This window comes from Salarias fasciatus, chromosome 11, assembly GCF_902148845.1.
Source record: "Salarias fasciatus chromosome 11, fSalaFa1.1, whole genome shotgun sequence".
Classification (NCBI taxonomy): domain Eukaryota; kingdom Metazoa; phylum Chordata; class Actinopteri; order Blenniiformes; family Blenniidae; genus Salarias; species Salarias fasciatus.
Window position 1 is genome coordinate 7,789,761 of NC_043755.1, and position 24,755 is coordinate 7,814,515.

General features: G+C 46.7%; 2 protein-coding genes across 2 annotated transcripts; both read left to right on the forward strand.

Moving 5' to 3' along the window:
* The first annotated feature begins 755 nt into the window (after positions 1-755).
* On the forward strand, positions 756-3,620 carry trim35-28 (tripartite motif containing 35-28). The gene is made up of 6 exons (XM_030103685.1): positions 756-1,386; positions 1,849-1,944; positions 2,132-2,362; positions 2,471-2,493; positions 2,645-2,763; positions 2,981-3,620. The coding sequence occupies exons 1-6, from the start codon at positions 961-963 to the stop codon at positions 3,514-3,516; spliced, it is 1,431 nt and encodes a 476-aa protein (XP_029959545.1). The 5' UTR covers positions 756-960; the 3' UTR covers positions 3,517-3,620.
* Positions 3,621-4,703: 1,083 nt separating this feature from the next.
* Positions 4,704-24,755, forward strand: megf8 (multiple EGF-like-domains 8). Its single transcript, XM_030101990.1, has 44 exons — positions 4,704-5,162; positions 5,761-5,950; positions 6,059-6,222; positions 6,983-7,192; positions 7,334-7,514; positions 7,710-7,798; positions 8,139-8,352; positions 8,449-8,632; positions 8,993-9,138; positions 9,228-9,338; positions 9,516-9,667; positions 9,790-9,891; positions 10,097-10,244; positions 10,635-10,798; positions 11,157-11,360; positions 11,474-11,671; positions 11,781-12,035; positions 12,150-12,268; positions 12,380-12,511; positions 13,026-13,139; positions 13,297-13,380; positions 13,628-13,867; positions 13,962-14,146; positions 14,267-14,480; positions 14,565-14,805; positions 14,886-15,018; positions 15,149-15,399; positions 15,710-15,820; positions 15,900-16,018; positions 16,163-16,400; positions 16,501-16,672; positions 16,760-16,923; positions 17,043-17,178; positions 17,262-17,493; positions 17,612-17,738; positions 17,814-18,024; positions 18,145-18,359; positions 18,442-18,637; positions 18,744-18,912; positions 19,033-19,225; positions 19,320-19,490; positions 19,585-19,715; positions 21,370-21,502; positions 21,580-24,755. Exons 1-44 carry the CDS (start codon positions 5,139-5,141, stop codon positions 23,077-23,079), a joined length of 8,667 nt encoding a protein of 2,888 aa, XP_029957850.1. The 5' UTR covers positions 4,704-5,138; the 3' UTR covers positions 23,080-24,755.

Sequence of the window (24,755 nt, forward strand, 5' to 3'; positions counted from 1 at the left end):
ACATCCCGTCACTGATTTAGAAAAGTTAAATTATTTTGACTGGTGTAAAAGAAAACATATGAATGAAAAAAGGAAAGAGTCTGTAGTCAAATCAAACAAAGTTTGGTGGTGAAAACGACTTTTTTGGAAGTAGCGTAGCAGACGGATAGAATATAATCACGATAAGAAAATATTACGGAAGTCTGGCGGCCTAGTGGTTGTTGCATTAAGACTGTGCTCAGAAGATCGAGATGAAAATCTCACTTCTAAAAGTTATAAAACCTTGTGCCTAGTCAAACCTGATCTGCATGCTCCTGCATGTTCTTCCTGAGCAAGAGATTTCACTCTCTCAGTCCAAAATCACGAGTTTGATTGGTGGCTCTAAATTTCCCAAAGGTATGAATGTGAGTCTATCTGCCCTGCAATGGACTGATTGCCTGTCCAGGGGCTTCTCTGATACTTTTTAAATGGATAAAGCAGTTTATTGGATGGACAGAGAACTACAATCAAAAGAGGGGCTCTTGAACCTCCGGCCCTGCTGGGAAACGTCTTCATTTTGGAGAGGTTTCCGCCTGTTCCCTGTGTCTGATACTTTGTCACTAAAGCATACTGTACTTATCAATCAATCACATGAGTGTGCTTCTGTGGGTTTCAGTAAGGTTTAGTTGTTTGTCAGATGTGAGACTTCCTTTTGGAGTTGTTGACATGCGCAAAGACGCAGCATTGCTCCGGATCCGGTAGAGGGCGCTGTTGTAAGAACCGAAGTCAGAAATATTTCCTGTTCAAGAACACGGAAACGGAGATGGTAGGAGGTTTTGGGCTCAAAGATCCATGAAAGTGTAGAAAATCGAGGGAAACTTCGTAAACGTGACGCGCGGGACGCGAACTTTCAGTCGAGTGAGCGCGCGCCGTGTGCGTTTTTTTTTTTTTTGCGCTGTACTTAGTTGACCCGCTGAAAACGAAACTAAACTGAAGAGGCGCATGAACCCCGACGATATGGACGATTCGGAGGACTCTTCCCCCTTCCAGCAGGAGCTGACCTGCCCGGTGTGCCAGGGCATCTTCCGGGACCCGGTGCTGCTCGCGTGCTCCCACTCCTTCTGCCGGGAATGTCTCGACAAGAGCTTCGACGTCAACAACAAGTGTCCGGTCTGCAGGGAGGTTTATCACAAAGATCAGGCCATCACCAACCGGGCCCTGAGCAGCACATGCGAGAGGTTCCTCCAGGAGACGAATCGGTGGCCCAAACAACAGAAGCCCCCGCAAGGGGAGGGGGTGTGCAACCTGCACCTGAGGCCGCTGGAGCTCTACTGTGAGAAGGACGAGGAGCCGGTGTGTGTGGACTGCGTGTCCCTGCACAGCTCACACAGGATCCGCTCCATCGGGGAGGGGGTCCGCATCTGTAAGGTAATGAGTCCAGAGCCCCTGTCTATATCCTCACTTCAAGTTCTCCCACGTGTTTTCAGGTAGATCCCTTCCTCTCCTTCTGCCACTCAAGACAGACTCAGGTGACACGTGATCATTTTTAGGATCCAGTTTGAGAAGAATCTTTTTTTTTTTTTTTGGACGGAAAATATTGAAGTCAGACATCCAGACTGTAAAAATGACAAACAAGGCAGTAGCTGCAATTTTTCTGTCAAAATAACTACTGTCCCTAAATCGTCCACATTAGTATTTAGGTTGTTATTAATATACTCATCAGTTAACTATTAACTACTTGAAAACGTAGTTGTATTAGATTTGTTCATTAAAGGGACCTTGACCTGAAATGAGGTCAACGAATAAAGTCATCATTATTACTTGATCAAAAGTCCTTGATCAAATGTCTTTTGTTAATGGTACACTTTGTTTTGTTTGTTTTTTTTGCAGGAGGAACTCGACTTCAAAATCCAGATTTTTCAGAAGAAAGTGGAAACATATAAAAAAATGAGTAAAAAATTCAGCAATGCAACCGAACACATCAAGGTAAAGTTATTAACATGTCTTATGGTGTTCTTATCACATTTGTTTTATTTGATCCTGTACGACTAAATTATCCTTGATTGTATCTAATATAAGGATACAAGATCTGTCTACACATCACTGCTTCCACACATCTTGTTTCGTACTTGCGTGTGTCTGTAATGTGTTTTCTGCTTTTCTCTCTCTTCAGCGTCAGGCCGAGCAGGCGGAGAAGCACATCAGGGCGGAGTTCGACAGGCTCCGCGAGCTGCTGGACAAAGAGGAGCAACAGCGTCTGCTCGCACTGACTCAGGAGGAAGAGCAGAAGATCAAGGACTTACATGAGCTGGCTCAGCGGACAAAGGAGGATATCACCGCCGTGAAAGGACTAATAGACATGGTGAAGAAAGAGATGGGCAACGAGGATCTCCCGTTTCTGAAGGTTGGAGAAGCTGCTCGGCGCTTATTGTAGTTTGTCATTATTGTTTGTGTTTCACTCTATTTTAAAATCCTCTTGAACTAATCTGAAACTCTCTCTCTTGTGTTTTAGAATTTCCAGGCTCTTAAAAGAAAGTAAGTCACTCATTTGGGGCAAAAAGCACATGGGAAAATATGAAAAAAAAGGAAGTTTGTTTGTTTCAAGCATTTTTGTGATTGCTGGATATTTTAATGTAAATGTTTTATGCAAATTTGCATCAGATTTTTTTCATCTTTTCTGTGATAGGGCCGAGTGGACAAAGCATGACCCAGACCTGGAAAACAAATGCGTTTTAAACATGGGCAGCCATGTTGGTGCTCTGGGCTACAAAATATGGAAGAGCATTCAGGGCCACATCAGATTCTGTGAGTGCACATGCCAGTTGTATTTTACCTCTTTATCTTCACGACAATGATAACTGGAGTCTCTGAAAACGACCTCCAGAGTGCAAGGCTGAGTGCTGCACATGCACTCCATGGTCCCATTCGAGAGATCTTCTGCACATGTGCAAGTAGAACGACATCTAACAACGGAGATGTCCGACGTGTTTGCGCTGCTTACCGGATTCTGTATTGTGCGCAGATCCCGTGGTGCTGGATCCCAACACGGCCTCTCCGTGGCTGTCTCTGAGTGACGACCTCACCATGGTGAAGGAGAGCGCCGAGCGGATCACCGTCCCCGACAACCCGGAGCGCTTCGACCCCTGCGTCTTCGTCCTGGGCAGCGAAGGCTACATCTCCGGCAAACACAAGTGGGATGTTCTTGTCGGTGACAGTCCCAAGTGGGTTTTGGGTGTTTGCAGTCACAAGGTGACCCGTAAGAAGAAGTTCACGGTCTCAACAAACCGTGAAGTGTGGTCCATATCTCTGAGCAAAGGGGTGTACACAGTCATGACCCCGAAGCGTACGGAACTGCAGCTGCAGCGGCGTCCCGAAAAGATTCGTATCAAGCTGAATATGGAAAAGGGAGAGGTGTCCTTTTGGGATGGGGGTACAGGAAAGCATCTTGTCACTCTCACTCATGACTTCACTCAGATGATATTTCCTCTTTTTGGTCCTGGGCTTCATAGTACACCCATGACTCTAGCTCCAGGAAAGATGGCCGTGCACACGTCATGATGGGTAACTGCAGAGGGAAGATTACTGATGAGGTGATGTAGGGTTTTGAGTACAAATATAAGCCTTTTAGATTAGAAAACTTAAAAAAAAAAAGATGACTACAGTGTAAACATAGTACTGTACTGGCATCTATGAAATTTTAGTGGTGACACTGACTTCATCATTTGTAAAACTATGTTGAGTTTGCCATCACATGGTAAAGAAAGCCAAAGTGAAATGAGGTGTCTGAGTTATGATGACATTCATATGCTTATAAATACACACAAAATGCAGAAAGAAACATTGTGATCAATCACTGAGTTTCTCAGAATGATTTGGTCCAATCCTTACCTATGTGCCTTTGCTGAATGATATTTGATTATTACAAAGTAAACGAATTTTCCTGGGTGTGTGTTTTGAGTTTGGGTCATTTGACATGAGTCGATTTAAGTGATCTTCAGTGACTACATCTTAAAGGTTGTGTAATAGGTTTCAATGTGAGGGAAAATTTGGGATTTTTTTTTAAAATAATCACCAGTGTTAAATTTATGCTTTAAAAATGCTTTTTATTTTGCTGCTTTACTATTTTTATATATTCTTAATATTGTAGAATTCTATGATCTATAAGGTAGCTGGGACACTTTGAATGGACATAATGCTGCTGTTTTAATCTGGATATTCTAACAAGCATAATATGTTGCTTCAGTCAAAATGCTCCAACTTATTTGCGTTGCTCTTAAATTCAACTGTAGGCTCATAATCACTGGAAATGCATCACTGTAGATAGCTAAAATGAGAGCTCGGTTATTTCAATAGGAAAAACCATCACGTTAATTTACATTAATTGCAAATGCCTGTAAGCATATATCAATAAACAATTTTGTTGAATTCTGATGTCTGTCTTCTTTATAGTTTACATGTTGTAAAAATTTACACAAAGTGTTGAAATGCACAATTGTTTGCTTTTAGTAATGGGCCGTGATCATGTGAAACATGAGAAACTGAAGTGTTTAAAGACAAAACATTATACTCATTCACAGGTAAGATAGATGTGATGCAATCATGTATCTCATTTTGGACATTGTTATCCAAAACAACTCCACCCACTAAAGTGAGTCATGTGACCATACTGCATATCTTTGTGTTCTTTAAAACCTGTGGACGATTCTCCTTGTGGATCCATCCGGATCCAGATCCAGATGTGTCGCCCTTGTCTCCGTCTCCACAGGATGGCAGTGGTGCTTCGGGCCAGCCGCCGTCCTCTCTTTGTGTTGGTAACCACCGGTTACTGTTAGCCAGCCGGGAGCACCAAAACAAACAGCATCCGGACTTAAAACAAGGACCGCTCGCCTGGCAGCGTCAACGGTACTGGGCTGCTGGAATTCCAATAATGACGGATTCCCGCGGAGAGCCGCTGTCTGGACGCGGACTGTGCGGCCGGTGAGGAGGACTGCGCATCTGGACTGAGCCGCTGCAGCAGCAGCTGGCCGCGCTGTAGCTCCAGTCAGCGGCCGTGTCCTCTGCAGCGGAGCCCTCCATAGCCCAAGCAGCTAGCTGTCAAGTTTCCTCTCCCACCGCGAACCGCACGTTAGCCCATGGAGTAGCTAACGATAAATAAAAAGAAGACGAAGATGTAAATTGGCATGCGGTTAAAGAGACGGGAATTGGTGAGTGGACGAGATTATGTTGCGATAAAGCGGCTAACGGCTCCGGGCTGGTAACGGTGTTCTCTGAGCTAGCTTAGCTTAGCAGTTAGCTTTGTTGTGATTGCCTGCAGGTCGCTCCTTGTTGCTACTTCATCCTTACAACGAAATGGACGCTGAAAAACGCGTTGTTTGTGTACAACTGTATCATAAATGTTAATAAGGCCATGTCTGTGTTGTGCGATTTGTGCACGACGGCAATGCACAGACAGAGCTCGTAAATGCTAGCACTTGAAAATAAGTGTTTTTCGTCCTGTAATGCGCAGTGAGCGCTGTTACGAGACCCCCTTTAAATCTGTTAAATTGAGCAATGTGGATGGCATAAAGGCTTAAACTGTAATCTCGCTGTGGGATCAGGCTGCAAAGGCTGGTATGTCGACTGACAGCGAGTTAAAGGGGCCGGGACAAGTTGTTTATAGCGCCAGCTAAATGCTGCTTTCCCATGAGAAACATGACTCTGCTTCCTCCTGCGGCATCGCTCTTGCTGGAGGCGGTGGATCTGCTGTGATAATGGTGATGCTGTCAGCACCAACCAATGCACTGATTTCTCCCCGTGCTCCAGGCAGTGCCAGTGATGGCCTCCCCTCTCCCTGTCTACTTCATCCTGGTGGTGCTGCTGTTGGCCGAGTCCCTTGAATGTCACGCAGGGGACTGCAAGGGCCACAGACAGGTGCTGAGGGGACCTCCGGGCTATGTCACTGATGGACCAGGAAACTACTCTGTCAATGGGAACTGCGAGTGGCTTATCAAAGGTATTTTGAGTTACATCAGCACAATAGTAAACATTAATTGCACCATGTAAAGATTATTGGTTTGAGATCAATCCCCCTGATGTACTTTTTTTCCTTTTAATTTTTCAGCTCCCACCAGTAGCCACCGCATTGTCTTGAATTTCATCTTCATGGACACAGAGTGCACCTACGACTACTTGTTTGTGTACGATGGAGATTCCTACCAGAGCCCTTTACTAGCCAGTCTGAGTGGCAACACGTTGCCTCAACCCATTGAGGCAAAATCTGGCAAGGTAACATACTGTAGTTGTTGTACTCACTTCTGGAAGGTTTGGTTTGATGCATGTGAACTTTTGTGCAATTACTCGTCATATACAAATGTGTGAATGGGTCGTCATGTCAGGACCAAAGATAGAATTTTATGTCTTCTCATGTTCTTTATTCTATTATGGGTTGCAGTGTGCAGGAACCAATCTCAGCTGACTGTGGGTGAAGGCAGAGCATCCTGTGAACCTCATAGAGAAACCACAGACCCTCACACACATTCATATTCACACCTCGGAGCAATTTACAGTCACCTGTTAGCCTTGAAATGTCTGTCTTCAGTGTACACGGGGAAAATGCACAAAAAGACCCCTAAACCCAAACTCACAAGGCGGACATTCTGGCTGTGAGACAAGAGAGCTAACCACTGCACCACAGTACATTTCAAACACATCTCGACTTATCCAGTTCATCATATGGTAGAAGTGAGAGTTCCTATTCAGCTGTAACATATTTTCCTTTGTGTGTGGTCTGGGGGAATCTCATGAAAGCTTGTTAAGTTTTCAAATGATAAAACTGTCAACCTTAAATGTCCCATAGCTCCAATTCGCCTGCTAAACTGCTTGTGTTTTCTTCCAATGTTAAAAATTGCCATCTTATAGACCAGAAAAAGAAAAAGAAAATCCCAGACTAAATTGCAATTTCTCCTGCTTTTGTTTGGACTGCCTCACAACCCAGTAACAGAATCATCTCAGGCATGATCTGATGCTGTTTGTTTACTTGATGCAGATGCTGCTCCACCTCTTCAGCGATGCTAATTACAACCTGCTGGGCTTCAATGCGACCTACACCTTCTCTCTGTGCCCCGGAGCCTGTGGCGGTCATGGCCGCTGTGATTCCTCCACATCCAAATGTCACTGTCATCAGGGGTGGGGAGGAGCTTCTTGTACAACCCCACTCTGCTCACAGGCCTGCTCCGCCAACGGCCAGTGTGACAAGGTGAGACGAGTGAGGAGGGTGACTTCATGAAGACAGAAATCAAATGTTCCTAAAGCGCTGCTCATCTTTCACTGACTGCTTGGATTAAGTCAGGCAATTTAATCGAACAGGATGAGTTTACCTTCCTTTGTTTCATCTCAGAAAGGAGAGCGCTGTCTGTGTAACCCTGGCTTCATGGGCCACAGCTGCCAGCTCGGTCTCCGTGACGACGGCGGGGCCGGGCAGTGGTGGCGGGTGAGCGAGGAAAACCCCTACACGCCTCCCAGGACGGGTTCGGCCGGAGCGTACCTGTCCTCCACTGGAGCCATGTACCTGTTTGGGGGTGAGAATGACACTGTGTTGTTTTCCACTGATGTCACTTCACCGCTTAAAGAACAAACTCAACTTCCAGATTCTTGAAAGACACACAGTGACCAGTTTCTTAACACTTTGTAGATTTATGAAATTCTTGCTTTTGATGTCTTTGGTTAATGTTTCTGGAGTCTGTGTCGATAATGTCTGTCCGTCTTCCACACAGGATTCGACCTGAACAGAGCTCTTGGTGACCTGATCAAATACAATTTCACTTCCAACCAGTGGGAAAGCAGATCTTATGGATACTCTCCGGTAAGTAGTTTGTAGTTTCTGCTTCCCAATGCTCCAGCATTTTCTTCAGAAAATTAACATTAAAAAGAAAAGTGGTTCCTCTAACAAGAAGAAACCGCACCCATACTCTTGGAATTCTCCTGAATAGATTTTATGTTGTTGTTTTTAATAATGGTTTTGTTGATTTTTGGGAGAAAACAGTCAAAATCCCTAGAAAATATTTCAATGTTGCCTTGCCTTCACTCATTTCCCGCCTTCACTCATGTTGTCTTTTACCTGATATTGATTTATATAAAAACAGATGAAATCATTGCGTTATCCCCCTGCGGTTCTTTAACTTTTGGCTGTCATGTGTTGTCAGGTGGCGCGTCATTCCCACACGGCAGTAGAGTATATGGGCAACATGGTGATCTTTGGCGGCGAGCTTGCCAACGGGTCCCTGGCCAGTGACGTGTGGATGTATTTGCCGCTGCGCGACGAGTGGCAGCAGCTCGGCTCGCCCTCTTCGCGCGGCGCTCCTAAACTGGCTAATCACGCCGCGGCGGTAGTGGAGGGACACCTCTATGTGTTCGGAGGTGAGTTCTTTCTTCACATCAGCACTTTCTCTCCATCTTATGATTTTTTTTTTTTTTTTCATTAAGAGACAAATCAAACCTGAAATTGTTTCCCAGGGCGTACGGAGGAGGATATGTTTTCCTCGGCTCTGTATCGCTTCGGCCTGCACGGCTCTGGACGATGGGAGACGGTTCAGCCCACAGGAGGGAAGCCCCCGGCCACTGCTGGTCACTCCATGGTTTACCACAGCCCGTCCAAAACACTGCTGGTCTACGGAGGACACAGGCTGACCACCGCCAGGTACGCGTCTGTGTTCTGGCTCGCTGTAGTCATGAGAGATAAAGATTTGCGTTGAAGTTCAGTTATAGCGTAGCTGTTTTGGACAATTCGGCTGCAGCTGAAAGAAATGATCAATAAATAATCATCATATGAGAAATAAACCCGGCTACTTTGTGAGCTGTTCTTGACTGATCAGATAAACCTTTGCTACTGTATCCTCAAGCTGGTTGCAGAAGTATAATCAGTCATAAAAATATTTGTGACAAGATTGAAAACAGGAAATTTTTACAGCCAAGTTTTTGTGACTAATAATCCTGCAGGTTAAAAAGCAGCCTCTATAGAGATATTTTGTTCCAGCTTGTTGTGTTCATTTTTTCTTAGGTTTAGTGTGAGAGTGAACCACACAGATGCATTCCACGTAGAAAGAAGGTTCTGGACATCCTTCCGCTCGCGTTTCCCAGCAACCGGCCCCAGAGAGAGAGCTTTCCACTCAGCCACAGTCATCGGAAACTACATGGTTGTCTATGGTGAGCATCAAGAGAGTCTCTACTCTATTTTTAAATACAACATCCCTCTGTATTCTTGTTTTCACCTCCGGATATTTTTTTTCCCCTAGGGGGAAATGTACATATCCACTATCACGAGGAAAAGTGCTATGATGAAGAGATCTTTTTTTACCATCTGGGCTGCCATCAATGGGTGTCAGCTGGGGAGAAGCGGTTGCTCGGTGAGTTCATGGAGCCTCTTACCCGCACCAAGTAGCTTGTTTGTCAGGCCCCTGTTTCTACAGAACTTTAGTGACTTTTAATTTTCAATTTAAAGTATTTTCAAGTTGTTTTGAAGCATCTTGAGTTATCTTGTGTCTGCACGCTGTCATGTAAACAAACATGATCTTTTTCTTAAGGTGACGATGCCGTGAGAGGACGTTACTCGCATGTCGCTGCAGTGATGGAGGGACGGGTGTTGCTGGTTGCCGGGGGTTACAGCGGTGTAGCCCGTGGAGACCTCGTGGCTTACAAAGTGCCGCTGTTTGTCAGTAGTGATCAAGGTGACCGGGTACGTTCGGTTGATTTTGATTTGACTGTTTGACGGAAGAATGAATCAAAAAATGTTTTGTGCTAAAGACCATGAGGTAATAGTGAAGTTGTGGATTGTGTGTGTTTCTGCTCCCGCCCCAGGATGCTTTTTGTGCCGAGGCAATAGATGAAAGCATGTGCCTGAAGAACCCAGAGTGCAGTTGGTGTGAAGGTCGCTGTCGAGAGTATCAGCCCACTAATCAGGTAACTCTCCGTCACACGCAAACATTTTTGTGTCCTTTGTTTTATAGAATAGAGAGGTTTTCATTTCAGTATGAATTTCCTCATATAATGCATGATGCCCATGCAAATTTTTAATGTAAAATAGTGATATTTTCTGTTTTTGTTGATTAGTCTGAATGAATACTTGCATGATTCACTCATCATGCGTCTTTTTCCCTGGCGGCAGTGTGGCAGCACTGGCTGCCTGGGCCTGGCTCGCTTCCTGTCGGACTGCCAGTCCTGTTTGGTGTTCAGCGGCACTCCTCCATCTCTGGCCCGAGCCCCGGGTGAATTTGGCTGGTGTGTTCAGAACGAATCCTGCCTTCCAGTGTCAGGTGAGACCCAGGGAGGGAGGAAGGAGGGCACGAAAGAAGGGTCAAGACTACAAGGAAAAAAAAAAATAAACAAAACAAAAAAAAAAGGATGATGTTGGGAGCTGACATGGGAGGGATGAGACTCATGTTTGGCATGTTTCTTGGTAAAGTGCCGTGACTCGACTGCACCCAGCTGAGATGGGGCAGGCTAACTCAGACCAGGATTTGACTGGCCTGTCCAGGGTGCAGCAAGGTCACGTCATTTTGCTCCGCTTCAGCACATGTCACACAGGAGTCGCAGATCACACTCATTTCAGTACAGTAGTGCGCAACAGGAAGCTGCTGTATTTTGAGCTTTGAAGAGGTCAGGTGTGTTCGTTGTGTGCTGACCTCTCCCTCTCGGTCTCACAGAGCAAAGTGCGTGCCGTGTGGACCAGATCTCAGGGGCGTACGGCTGGTGGGGGGAGCGTACCCTTTTCCTAACCTCCCTCCACTCCTGTCGCACCGAGAACTATGTCCCGGGACTGCACCTGCTCACCTTCCAGCACCCCCGCAACGACTCCCAGCCTGACAAGGTACGGAGTCTAAACCTCAAGTGCTAACTGTGCAGGTGTGGCTGTAACTCCTTCCCTCCCCACTTGTACTTACTCCTCCTTCCTTCCTCCGACATTACTATTACACAGTTCTCCAACTGCAACATTGCTCTTACCTCTGTAAAATATTTGATGTCTTGTTTGTGCTCCTTGCCTTTTAATCTCCGATGTTCACTTCTCTCTGTTTCTTTTCCTGTGTCTGTTTCGTTTAGTCAGGATTCTTTCAGGAAGTAGTTTGTCAAACTTGTGGAGCAGTTTGTAGAGAATAGTGCTTCTGTTGATGTGTCTCCACTTCCATCCGTCTTCCACCATCCTCCATCCTCCTCACCCTTCCACCCAGGTGTCCATCCTCCGCAGCACCACCATCATCCTTAGCCCCACCACAGAAATGGACGTAGCCCTGCAGTTCAGGGGCTTCATCCACCCCCTGTGGGGGGGGCCTCCGCCTGCGTCCCCTCCCACAGAGACCGTCTCCATGTGGGCCCGCATCCAGAGGCTCCACTTTGAGGCCCGAATGGCGTCTGGGCCCAATTCCAGTCAACTGGTAAGAACTGTGTAACTACAAGAGACTGTGGGTCACAAAAATTCTAACTACTCCACTTCAACTGTAGTGGATGGGTCAATGACGGATACGTTTTATAACCTTTTCCTGACCAGGAGGTGGTGGGTCGTTGGGCAGCCCACCAGGACAAGGAGCTGAAGCTGCTGGCTCGGCCAGACGGCTCCAGACTGTTCTCCAACCTGACCAGGGGCAACCACTACCTTGTTCAGGCGGAGGGATACCTGAACAACTCCGGCTCAGGACAGACCAGCGAGATGGCCCTGATCTGGAACAGAACATTACCTGGAGGAAGTGTGAGTGGCTGCACTGTGAAGCTGTGATTTTTTTTCCTGCAAGTTGTTGAAGTTCTTTAAAGAAAAGCGTACATACCATAATATTGTCTTTCTTCTTGCTCCCATTTAGGAGATCTCCTTCCTCTTCCTGGAGCCCTACCGCTCAGGTTCCTGCTCAGGTTACATGTCTTGTCTGGCGTGTTTATCTGACCAGTCCTGTGGCTGGTGTCCGTCTCTTTCCCGCTGCCTGCTGCGAGACAGCCCAGACATGGAGCCCTGTCCTGAGGCAGAGAAAAGCAAAGGAGACGGTCAGCGCCATCTGCTGTTAGCACCACAACACTGCACTTTGTGTGAAGAGTACAGAGACTGCTCTGCTTGCACTCAGGTAAGCTACAAAGTCAACAATATTGTGCTCTGGGTCTCTGCAATGACATTTTTATTTGTTTTTTCAATTTGGAGCTTTTGTGATGTGTCATGCAAAGCTGATTCTGGTGTGCAGGATCCATACTGTGAGTGGCAGATAAACTCCAGCAAAAAAGGAGACTATCAGTGCAGCCGACGCGGAAGACTTGAGGGATCCATACGTGACTCAAAGGGGTGCCCTAAAGTCTGTAACCAGTGAGTGAAAAATAAAAACATCAAAAAACTTGGAGTGGTATTTTCCATTTTACAACAGAAAAACCTACCTGCAACTCAACTACATTCTCCATCTTTCTTTTTCCTGCACAGGAGGAAGACGTGTGGTGAGTGCCTCTCTAACGCCAGTCAGTGTGCGTGGTGTGAGTCAGCCCAGGCCTGCTTCTATTTTGCTGCCTACCTCACGAAGTATCCCTATGGAGAGTGCAGGGACTGGTACGACAGGTAAGGACAAGGACATTTTGATCTGCTCTTTCTGACTTTTTGGAAATCCAGATTGGCACTGTTTCTCATACACTACTTTGAAATGCAAAATATCTCCATCGACTTAGCTGTGTTAGAGATGAGAAGAATAGTAGCTACAACTACGATAGCTATGCAATGCAATGTTTTGAAATATTCTTCATCTCATGAAATTGAGTTACTTTTTTAAAAAACTGAATGTGTCTGTAAAATCTTTTTTCAAATATGAGATTCATATCTCGGTTGTCTTGTAATCAGACGGTCAATCAGTCCATCTGTCTTTTTTTTAAAAGTATCTCTCCAACAACAAATTCAAAAATTGCTTTGCATGATTTCATATATATTCAGGAGCCATCTATTTACTTTTGAACCAATGTAGTAGTTTTTTCAGTAGTTATAGAAGTGTCATTAAAAAAAGAGACCTGGCATAATTTATTTCAAAGTGAATGACTGTGATCATTATTCATACATTGATATTCATGTTTTTGCTCCTCAGTGTTCACTCGGTGCCTCAGTGTAAGCAGTGTTCAGCTTTAAGCACCTGCACAGACTGTCTGCGAACGTTTCAGTGTGGCTGGTGTGGTGACTACAACAATCCCACAATTGGAAAGTAAGTATGACAAAGAACTCTTTGGCAAGCAAAATGTAGACATACATAGTTCATATATTGCTGGTAACTAGTTTTATTACGATGTAAATCTTTCTCTCTGCTGTAAAGTTGATTGTTCTTGTGATTTTCATGTTCCATGTTTTCCACCTGTGTTCAGGTGTCTGAGAGGAGACTGGGCGGGAATGGACGACCCATCTGTGTATAACTGTAGTGTGGCAGTAGCTGAAGCCCGGGCTGCCAAGTAAGATTTCCATCATCCTTTAATAGCTGTTAGCCACATAAATCTCTTATTTTCAAAAGTGTAAAGGGTTTTTTCTGTGAGAATATTGTTTTACTGTACTGAATTGTGTTGAAAGGAGTGTATACTTGAATTTTACAAACAACCAAAAATGCTATCTCAGTGAAGTTAAGTCACAGTATACAGTCATAGAGCTCTTTAAAACTTTCTAAATTGTTTCCTGAAGCAAATGTGTGCCCTGTTCCTCCAGCCCTGAGCCCCAGACCTCGGCCCCACCTCGCCCCTTGGAAATGGAGATGGAGTTTGAGCACCTGGAAGATGAAGAGCAGGATGCCATCTGGTCTTACCCCACATGCCCCGATGTGGAGGAGTGCAGGCTGGGTCTCCACAACTGTCACATCTTCGCTACCTGTATCAACACTCCCACGTCATATGAGTGTCACTGTGAGAGGGGATACACAGGGGACGGCACGCTGCACTGCAACCAGACGTAAGATTCTTTGCCTGGAAATATATTTATCTGTTGATGCACTATTTGAATCTCTTTTTACAGGACTCTAAATATATTTGTTGTCTTTCTTCAGCTGTTATAACGAGTGCCGTGAAGGCCAGTGCAGCGGCAGCCCGCGGTTTGAGTGCGAATGTTCCCTGGGCTGGACGTCTGACCCCGCCACTCTGGTTCTGAGTGGGGTCGAGTGTGATGTGGACTGTGGCTGCAATTTCCACTCCACCTGTATCACCGCTCCTGGGATCTGTGACGAATGTCAAGGTGAGACCAGAATACGCTTTTTTCAGTATTTCAGTCTGTTGATGATCATTAGTTCAGAACCGCTTGTGTCATTGTGAGAAGTGTTTGTTGGTATTTATTTATTCTTCCTCTGTGTTGCAGACTGGACGACAGGGCCTCACTGTGAGCACTGCCGTCCGGGAAGCTTCGGCTCGGCCCTGGCTGGTGGAGGCGGTTGTGTTCCTTGTGAATGCAACGGACACGGCGATCCTCTCCGAGGATACTGCCACAACCAGACAGGCCAGTGCTATTGCACCCACAACACTCAAGGACCGCACTGCGAGTCCTGCCTACCCGGTTACTACGGCGACCCCAGGTGAGGAGAACTTGATGCAAATAAAGCATGACATTGGATACAGCGCTGAGCAATGTTTGATCCAGATTCTTTCATCTCTTCCAGGAACAACGGAACCTGCTACCGCCAGTGCCAGGGCCGCTCGGTCCTGCTCTCCTCCACCTCCTCCTCCACCATCCCTCTGTCCTCTTCTTTGGGCTGGCGAAGTGGCACCGAGGGGAAAGGAGGACTCTCTCACTGCCTGTGGGTCCTTTCTGTGACTGAGAACTTGGCCCCCTGTCTGCCCAGACAGCTCTGCCCCCCAGTAGCCCTCACTCTTCACCCAGACTCCCACACACACTGCAAAGTGAGTATCAACACAACATGGTCACGGCCTGTTTTCTCCAGTGTGTTTCTGACATTACGTTTTTTTACTTGAATTTGCAGAGTTCATATGTTTATGTGTTTGATGGCCTGCCTCGTTTTCTGGCCAATGGTGTTGTACACTCGGATCACAACCTAATTGGAGCCTTTTGTGGAACCACAAGAACTCAGCCCATCACAGTGGAAGCAACCTCAGGTATGCGTCTGATATTGATCTACTAATTAAACTGATTATTTAATCTAATTTGCAAAAATAAATGACTCTCAACGTGTGACCGTATGCCTTGTCAAGTCACTCCCACACTGTTCTTGTCGCCCAACACCAGGTGTGATCTCTGTCTACTTCGAAGCCAACGTCTCTTCAAACAAACCTCAAGGCTTCAATGCGTCTTTCTGGGTGCGGCGGTGTCACCAGAGCTCCGATGAGGGCGAGGAGGGGTCGTCAGTGTGTCCAGGTGGAGCCCAGTGCAAAGATGGGCTCTGCCAGTGCCCTCGGGGATATGGAGGACCGTACTGCGACCGGCCCATGTGTCCTCAGGACTGTGGAGCAGCAGAAGGACGAGGCGCCTGTAATACGGTATGAGCTGTGGTGCTTTGTATTATCTATTTCTTAGAATTACAAACTTGACTTGATGATAATTAGTGAATTAAATTACTCTTTTTGAAATGTCACAGAGTTTTTTAACAGACTGCATGTTTTAAAACGTCCATCCATTTTTTATATTGCTTTATTCAGCTGAGGGTCACAGAGCTCTGAGACAACTACACACAGTCATCGACACCAACATAAACTGAAATACTCAGAGAACATGTATAATCGCCGACCCCACATACCTGTGTGATGCTAACCACTATGATACCATGAACCTCTGCTTTATTTGTCTCAGACTCTAGGAGTGTGTGTATGCTTGGAAAACTGGGCTGGCTCGAACTGCTCCGTTCCTCGGGACTCCAACAGCCTGGTTTGGGAAACCTTGTTTGATACGGCGCTGACAGTGGTAGGAGTGAACGACGATTATGACAAGTGTTGTCAGTTTTATACGCAGCTCCATAATCATATGAGCTTTTATTCGACAGAACCAGGCCCACCGGTTTCTGCACAGGATGGGACACTCTCTGGTGTCTGGACCGCAGGGCAACCTCTGGATGTACGGAGGACTTTCTCTCTCAGAGGGCATTCTGGGAAATGTCTACAGGTGGGAGAGTGTTTCATCTGTCTGTAAATGTTTTGGCTGCAGGCCTTTAAAAGCTGAGTTTTAGTTGTATTTTGTGGTGCAGAGGATTATTATATATTTGTAATGTTTGAGTTTGCCTGATACATTTCACTTTGGTTACTTTAGATATTCCATTTATGAGCGTCGTTGGACGCAGATGTTGACCAGTTCTGTGGAAGAGGGTTCAAACCCCAGCGCGCGCTATCACCACGCCGCCGCTCTGCTGACCAGCCACGAGTCTGGCTCTGGAAGCCACGGCAGCAGTCACAACTTCATGATGATAGTAGGCGGCGTCAGTCAGAATGGTGTCACCATGGATACCTGGAGCCTCAATCTCAGCAGTCTGGTCTGGAGAGAACACAAGGTTTGGAGCTGACTTATTCTCAGATTATTAGAAAAACGAAAAAAAGCAATCAACCTTTTTATCCTATTAAATGACAAATATTGTTGTTTCCGTCTGTCAGAGCTCGGTGCTGCCTCCGGTGGCAGGTCATACTTTAACTGTACGTCGAGACTCCTCGGTTCTTTTGATCGGAGGTTACTCTCCAGAGAATGGCTTCAACCACCATTTACTGGAGTTCAGTCCTCTCTCTGGAAACTGGACCGTTGCTCCCCACACCGGCACTCCACCTACAGGTTTATAATGCTTTTGTTACATTTTTTTCATGTCTTCTTGCTGCGTCGATTCACCATGCATTCTTTTTTTCATATCTATTTGCACAGGTCTATATGGGCATTCAGCTGTTTACCATGAGCAGACTGATGCCATTTATGTTTTTGGAGGTTACCGCTTCCACGTGGAGACGGTGGAGCCCTCTGGCGAGCTCTACAGTCTGTATTACCCCAACCTCACCTGGTCACTGCTCGTCCCCTCGCAGGGTAACAAGGTAAATGATTTCTCTCCTAAAGCTTCTGTCACTTTATTACAATGAAGGAAAGCCCTCTATTGCTCCTCTGCACTGAGACAACTCGTCTTATCTCGTTGTGCCGTCTCTTTGCTCTGCAGCCCCTGTCCCGTTTCTTCCACGCTGCGGCTTTGATCAAAGACACCATGGTTATTGTTGGCGGGAGGACAGAAGCCGAGGATTACAGCAACTCCGTGTCTCTATACCAGATCAACTGTAACACCTGGATACAACCAGGTGCCACTTTAAACGTACTTAAACATATTTAGATAAAAGTCATCTTCACATACTTAATCAGCTCTGTTGTGTTTTTCCTTCAGTCTCGGCTGTTGGAGATCCAGTAAATCGCTCGGTGTCTCTCGCCATGACGAGCTGGGCCGGACAGCTCTTCCTGTCCGGAGGGTTCAACGGGGTCACATTGGGGAGACTCCTAACCCTCTCTGTGCCCTCTGACCCTTGCGCCCTTCTTCCTACACCCGAGGCCTGTAACAGCACCACAGGCAGCTGTGTCTGGTGTCGTGGAGTTTGTTCTTCTTCAGACGTGGCAGAGAGGTAACCTGGAACTGAAGGAATCTCTTAGAATCAATTACTGTCTTCTTCGCTTTAAGTTTTCTGCACGACTAGATAAGGTGCATCCAGTTGAACAAATGTGTCTATTGTGCTTCATCAGAACGGGCTGCTTTCCTGGTCCCTCCGCCTGCTCTCCAACGCCTCGTCAACCAGACCAGTGTCGCAGACTGAAGACCTGCAGCGAGTGTCTTGCTCGACACCCGAAAACATTCTCGAGCCTGTCACAGGTAACACAAAGCTGTACTGTTGATCATATTTTCAAACAAAGGGCAAGAAGTGATAATCCGTTTTCAATTTGACAGCCTGCTCTACAGTGCAAATGGTGCACGAACTGCCCAGAGGGGGCGTGCATCAACAGCTCGGTGAGCTGCACGTCTGAACATGACTGTCGCATCAACCAGCGAGAGATTTTCTTATCCAGCAACTGCACAGAGACCAGCTGCGAGGCTTCTGACTGTCCCAAGTGTACAGCCTCTGGGAAATGCATGTGGACCCGTCAGTTCAAACGCACAGGTGCTCAGTTTTTCACTGAAAATATACATATGCTTGTTAGAAATGCAATTTTTCACATTTGATGTGATTGTCGCCGAGAAAAGTTCAGCCTTAAAGTTCTGCTCATCGTCCTCTGCACAGGCGAGACGAGGCGCATCCTCAGCGTGAACCCGACATACGACTGGACGTGCTTCAGCTACGCCCTCCTCAACGTCTCACCCATGCAGGTGGAGTCGTCCCCCCCTCTGCCGTGCCCTCCCCCCTGCCACAGCCTCCACAACTGCAGCCTGTGCCTGGGCTCCAGAGGCTCTGACGGGGGCTGGCAGCACTGTGTGTGGAGCATGGCCCTGCAGCAGGTAAAGCCGGGCTGCCGGAGCGCTACTCAGGGATTTTTGTGTGTTGAATCGATGATGATGATGTTGTCCTGACTTGTTTCAGTGCATGAGCCCGTCTTTCGTTCCCCTGCGGTGCGAGGCAGGCCAGTGCGGTCGGTTGCTGTCTGGAGGGGACTCGTGCTCCCCTCAGTGCTCCCAGCTCACGCAGTGCTCGCAGTGCATCGCCAGGCCTCAGTGTGGCTGGTGTGCCACTCGTGAGGGAAACGGGGCTGGACGCTGCCTGCAGGGAGGGCTCGATGGTGAGAGTCAATTTGAATACAATAGGGTTGTTTATCCTAGGATTTTTGTCATCTGAATTTCTGCCTTTCACTGAGTCTCTCACGTTCCTACATTGTTGCCTCCCAGGTGTGAGCGAAGGTGTTTGCCCTCTGAGAAACAGCAGTTGGTCTTTTCTGCACTGCCCAGAGGAGGATGAGTGTGCCAACAGCCACCATCACTGCAACAGCACTCAGGACTGCCACGACTTGCCTCAGGGGTATCACTGCACCTGCAAGCAGGGCTACATCCTCAGCAGGTAATGCACGAACATTACAAACAAAGGCCTGTATTGTTCTCTTTCATAATTGCACATACCCATCATGGACGCTTCAGAGATAGATTTATCTCCATTCGTTTTTTTGTCCCTTCTACGCAGCATATCTGGTCAGTGCGAGCCCGTTTGTGCACAAGGCTGTGTGAACGGGACCTGCGTGTCTCCAGGAATTTGCCAGTGCCACTTTGGCTTTGTGGGGGATAACTGCTCCTCTCAGTGCAGCTGCAACAAGCACAGTAACTGCGCCGGCGTCACCAAACCAGACGTTTGTCTGGAGTGCCACAATAACACCATAGTAAGCCCTTAAATTGATGTGCATTCATATACTTTGAACACCTTTGTTCTCTTGCTAAATGATAAATGTTGGTTTGTCTTTGCTTCACTTGTAGGGTAAGCACTGTGAGAAGTGCAAGCCTCTGTTTGTGGGCTCTGCTAAAGGGGGCGGCACTTGTCATCCATGCCGAGAGTTTTGTAAGGGGAACAGCGCCATTTGTCTGTCGCGGGATGAACACAAAAAAGCCCTTGAAAATCCCCGGCTGTTCCCTCTGGACCCCAGCAGTGTAAGTATCTGAACTCCTCATCGCCTTCTGACGTGTTCATGGAGTTAGAAAATTTCTCTAATTTCTTGTCCTTCTCTCTTTTTCGTGTTATCAGATTCAGAACTGGGTGTCTGAGGGTCCCACTGAGGATAATGCCGTGTGTGTGAACTGCCAGAACAACAGTGTAGGGGACAAGTGTGAGAGCTGCCTGAGTGGCTACTTCCTCCTGCAGGGGAAGTGTGAAAAGTGAGTCATGTATAACATTTAATTTTTTGTTGTTGTAATACATGTTTGTACTGCAGGTGGCGCTAACACCTCGCGGTTACACTTTACACCTTGGTGCAGTTATCCAGCCAGTTGTGCATTATTGAAGTAAACTGGTTTTTTGTACTTTTGTAAAAGTAATAAACGGAGCATCCAGTAACAGAAGTTGTCTGGACTTTATTTGTGAGCCAACAGCAGGGGATCACAATTTTTTAAAGTTCAGGGGGGGCTGAGCACCTAGGCGATGCGCAGGATGTGAGTGAACGAGCACAAAACTCCACAAACAGCTAACCAAGATTGAAAAATGATTCATCATTATTTCAGTTTGGGGTTTGATTTAATATAGTACAGCTACAAATAAAGGTCTGCACAGTGACAGCATGTCTACAGTAGCAGTTCTTAAACTGGGGTCCCTGGACCCCCAGGAGTCCGCAAGCCATAGCTTGGTGGTCTGTGAAAAAATGTCAAATAAATTAAGCATGCTGTATCAGTTTAAAAAAAAATGTTTGTATCTACATATGGGGAGCATTGTGCCAAGTAAACAGACTAATTACTCCCACTTACCTTAGCTATGGACCAATAAAAACTGACATGAATGATACTTATCACGTGACCATTACTCACAACAGCTGCTGCTGCTGTTCAGAGTTTCAAGCCAGTGCTGGTGGAAACATAATTAAACAAGCCCTCTTCATCAAGTGGTGCTGAGTGTAAACCAGCAAACCGAGAAGATATCATGACCTTTATCTGGAGTTTGGTTTCATTGAGAACAGCTACAGCTACCTAAGATGTGAGGAGAGTCTTCAGCTGGTAGCAAATGAAGCCATGAAGCCACCAAGATAAAGCAGCACCTGATTACCAAGAATAGAGAAACTGTGTTGTGAGAAACCGACTCACAGTTCGAACTAATTTAATGTGATAGTGATGTGGGTGAGTTGTGTGCGATAAGCCTAGTTACTTATATTTAATGTATGTCGATAAAACTAGAACATAACACTTAATACTGATCATTTTCTGAAAGCTGTGGACCTTCTGCTGTTTGCTGGAGCTAACTAGCTGTTAATACCAGCAGTGATCAGTACTAACTTTGTTGAAAAACTTTTTTATATCCATCTTTCATCCATCCATCCACGTTGTAGCTCACCTTATGAAGTGAGGGGGAACTGACTGATTATTTGTCATATTTGAGTGAATAATGAACGGCTGTATGATTATTTATTTAAAATCATATTCCCACCACTTTATTTATACCACTTTATTATGCGCTTTTGTTTTTGTTTTTTTTTATCAAATAAAACGGCACCATATTATTTCGGGGGGAGGCTTAAGAATGTTTTTACGGGGGCTTCAGCTCTAAAATAGGCCTAAAAACACCACTGGCCAGCAGTAAGTGGAGGTGGAAAGCCAGCCACTTATATCATGTTTGCTGCAGTCGTTGGATTTTCATGCCGTGACTAAAAGGTTCTATTTTTGTTTCTAAAATTGCGTGAGGCTGTAAAAATAATCTTCAATCTAGATAAGAGAGTGGTTTTTGAGGAGTGCACTATCAGATATCATTTATGTGATCATGGAGTTTCCGTTGTACTGCTGTCATGTCACGTTCTCCGCCTTCAGTGTTTGAACGTCTTTCTTGCAGGTGTCAGTGTAACGGCCACGCAGACACGTGTAACGAACACGATGGCACCGGCTGTCCCTGCCAAAACAACACAGAGACGTCCTCCTGCCTCAGCAGCCCCCAGAGCGACCGCAAAGACTGCTACAGGCAGCAGGTTCGCACGCTTTCACACTTTGATCTTCTCCCTGATTTGAAAGTGTCTGAGTTGATTTGTTGTGCCCTTCCTCGCAGTGCGCCAAGTGCAAAGACTCCTTCAACGGCACGCCGGTGAACGGGCGCCAGTGCTACCGCCAGTTCAACGTGGACACCGAGTGCTGCTTCGACCCCACGTCCCAGACCAACTGCTTCCACGACCCCACCATTCGCAACCTGCCCAAAGGACGCACGGTGTTCTTCGCGGCTCAGCCAAAGTTCACCAACGTGGACATTCGGGTCACCATCGACGTGACCTTCGGCGAGGTGGAGGTGTACGTGTCCAACTCTCACGACACCTTCATCGTGGACGTGGACCGGTGGACAGGGATTCACACCATCAAGATTGAGGAGGAGTCGGCGAGTCGGGGGACGGCTGCCGGGGCGGATAAGGACTCTCCTCCGTCCCCCATAAAGGTGTTTGCCAATTCCTCGTCCAGCGTCGGAGGCCCTGTGCTCTCCCACAACCCCTTGCAGCTGCAAGCCAAATCCCCCGGCGCAGAGAGGGAGATCAGGGAGGAGCGCGCTGAGGGACTCATCACCTACATCACGGTGTGGAAGCCACAGACGGTGCTGATAGTGCGCACCGTTCGAGACCGCGTGGTCATCACGTTCCCCCACGAGGTGCACTCCCTGAAGTCCAGCCGCTTCTACATCGCCCTGCGGGGGGTGGGGACCGACGACAAGCAGGGCGAGTCCCAGGGTCTGCTGTTTCTGCGACAGGACCAAGCCCACATCGACCTGTTTGTCTTCTTCTCTGTTTTCTTCTCCTGCTTCTTCCTCTTCCTGTCCGTCTGCGTCCTCCTGTGGAAGGTCAAGCAGTTCCTTGACTTCCGGCGGGAGCAGCGCCGCCACATCCAGGAGATGACCAAAATGGCTTCGAGGCCCTTTGCCAAACTCACCATATACCTCGAGCCAGAGGAGCCTCAGCTCATCTACCTGCCGTCGACTGGCGGCGGAGTCGGGGGCAGCACTGTGTCGCTGGCTCACGCGCGCACCGGCAAGTTAGGCGGAGTGGTGGTCGGCCAGAGGGGCAGAGCGGGAGCCGTGTCCTACAAACACGACCCGGGCTCGGGACCCACGACCCACCACCACCACCACCTCACCCTGGGCGGAGGCGGGAACAGCGGCCAGCACCTGCCGCTGCACTACCTGAACACCCATCACTACGCCAGCACCACAGCCGGCACCCCGGCCTCACACCACCACCACCCATCCACCTACAGCGGCTACCAGCACTTCTGCCGCTCCGACCCGTTCCTCTCGCAGCTCATGGGCTTCTCCTACTCCACCTTCAAGGTGGGGCCCATCACCCTGGAGCCCACGGACGACGGCATGGCCGGCGTGGCCACCGTCCTCTTCCAGCTGCCCGGGGGCGTGCTGGCTCCCAATCGTGCCTGCCTGGGCTCCGCACTGGTCACTTTGCGCCAGAACCTGCAAGAATACTGTGGCCACGGCAACGGAGGGGGGCATCCCGGGGCGGGCGCAGGCCGCAAGGGGCTGCTGGGGCATCAGCACCTGACCACTATGGCCATGTGAGAAAACGAAGAAAAGATATAAAGTAAATAACACAGAGATAAGAGATTAAATAAATCTGTAAATTGGTTTATAGTAAATTAATTTTCTGAGAGAAACATTAGCCGTGCGGTGAAAAAAAAGCTCAAAAGAGAACAGTTTTGTCAGAGTCACATAACTTGAGCATTTTGAACAGAGATGTACATACACTGTATAATGAATTAATGCGTCTTTTGTTGTATTATGTATGGCTATACTGTATTTCAGTGCTTGACGTGACCAAGCCAGTTGTCTCTAGATTGCACTACGACTGCTATACGTATCAACTAAACAATGTCACATCATGTCGGTGATCACTAAAGAGGTATGAGCGCACTCGACACTCGGTCTGGGACTCGCTGAAGACTGGAGCCGAAGGGTTGGTGGTTATAAAATGACTCCGGAAAAAGGAGAAATAAACACTACATGTGCTTGCTTTGGAACCAACGTGCTTTATACCCAAAAAAAGTGACAATCAAAATTGCCATTGAGAACAAAAGACTTGAATTGGTTCAGCATAATGTGCAACATTTTGATTGTCAGCCAGTGCAGGAAGAAGAAAAAAAACAAAAACCTCCGTCGAAGTTGCTTGTGAGATAGTTTTTATATCATTGTCGATATGAGTGATTTTATTCTAACTCAGTAATATAACGCAGGCTTTCAAGCTAAACGTGTTTCTGTTGGAGTATGTTTCATTCACTTTGTTGCAGCGTTCGACTTTCGACTCATCTGCCTTCACTTCTTGCCTTGTCTGTGAGTCAAACGGCTTACACTAAATACTTGTGATTGAAAAGTGCGTGGTGCAGCTTCTGGAAGACAAAAATAACATGTTTTACATTTCGTTTTTCAGACTGTTTTTTTTTTTCTTTTCTTTTAATGGAGATAATGAAGGATAAAGTTTTCCAATGCTGGTCTTCAGGTCTTGACACTCGCTTTAAGAAGACAACACAACGTCCATCCAGATGAAGGAGGTCTTTCTTCGCTTCCCTTTACCTTTTTCTCACATTAGGTGTATATTTGTGTTTGGTTAGTTTTGCTGGATGACTTTTTTCAGCTGCGTGCCTGCTCTAATGACTGAATGCACCAATCGTAAATATGATTTGAAAGTATGGCTATATGATGGGGGGGGGGGGGAAACTTTATGGAAATGTTACTCTGTTGAAATTAGATAGTGGGGAAATGTTACATTTGAAAATTCTCCTGGAGAGAGATTCCGCAAAAGTTTGTCAGCATTGTTCGACTGAATTATTTGTTTCACTGGCTTGTATTCGTATTTTTGTTTTATCTTTTGCACTGCATGGAGCCGATGTGCCCCATTATTCATGTGAAATATGAGAGGAGTTGTCATGGATGGACTCAGAGCGGTGCTACTGGCTTTTTATCAGATCAACAAAACCAGGAAGAGCGACGTTTTTCATCATCTGCAGCACAGTAAAGCAAACTCGATGAATACTGTCACTATTTATAGCAGCCCTCCACAAATAAGCATTAATACAGCTTTATTTGTCCTGTATTTTATGTATTTTTTTTAACATCCTTTATTTTTGTACATAACTTTTGTTGTGTTTTTTGTCTTTTGTTTTCAAAGAAGGGAACAGTGTTGTACAGAAGACGTGAAGATCCTTTGTCTTGAGTCAGCTGAAATAAAGTCTGTGGAACAT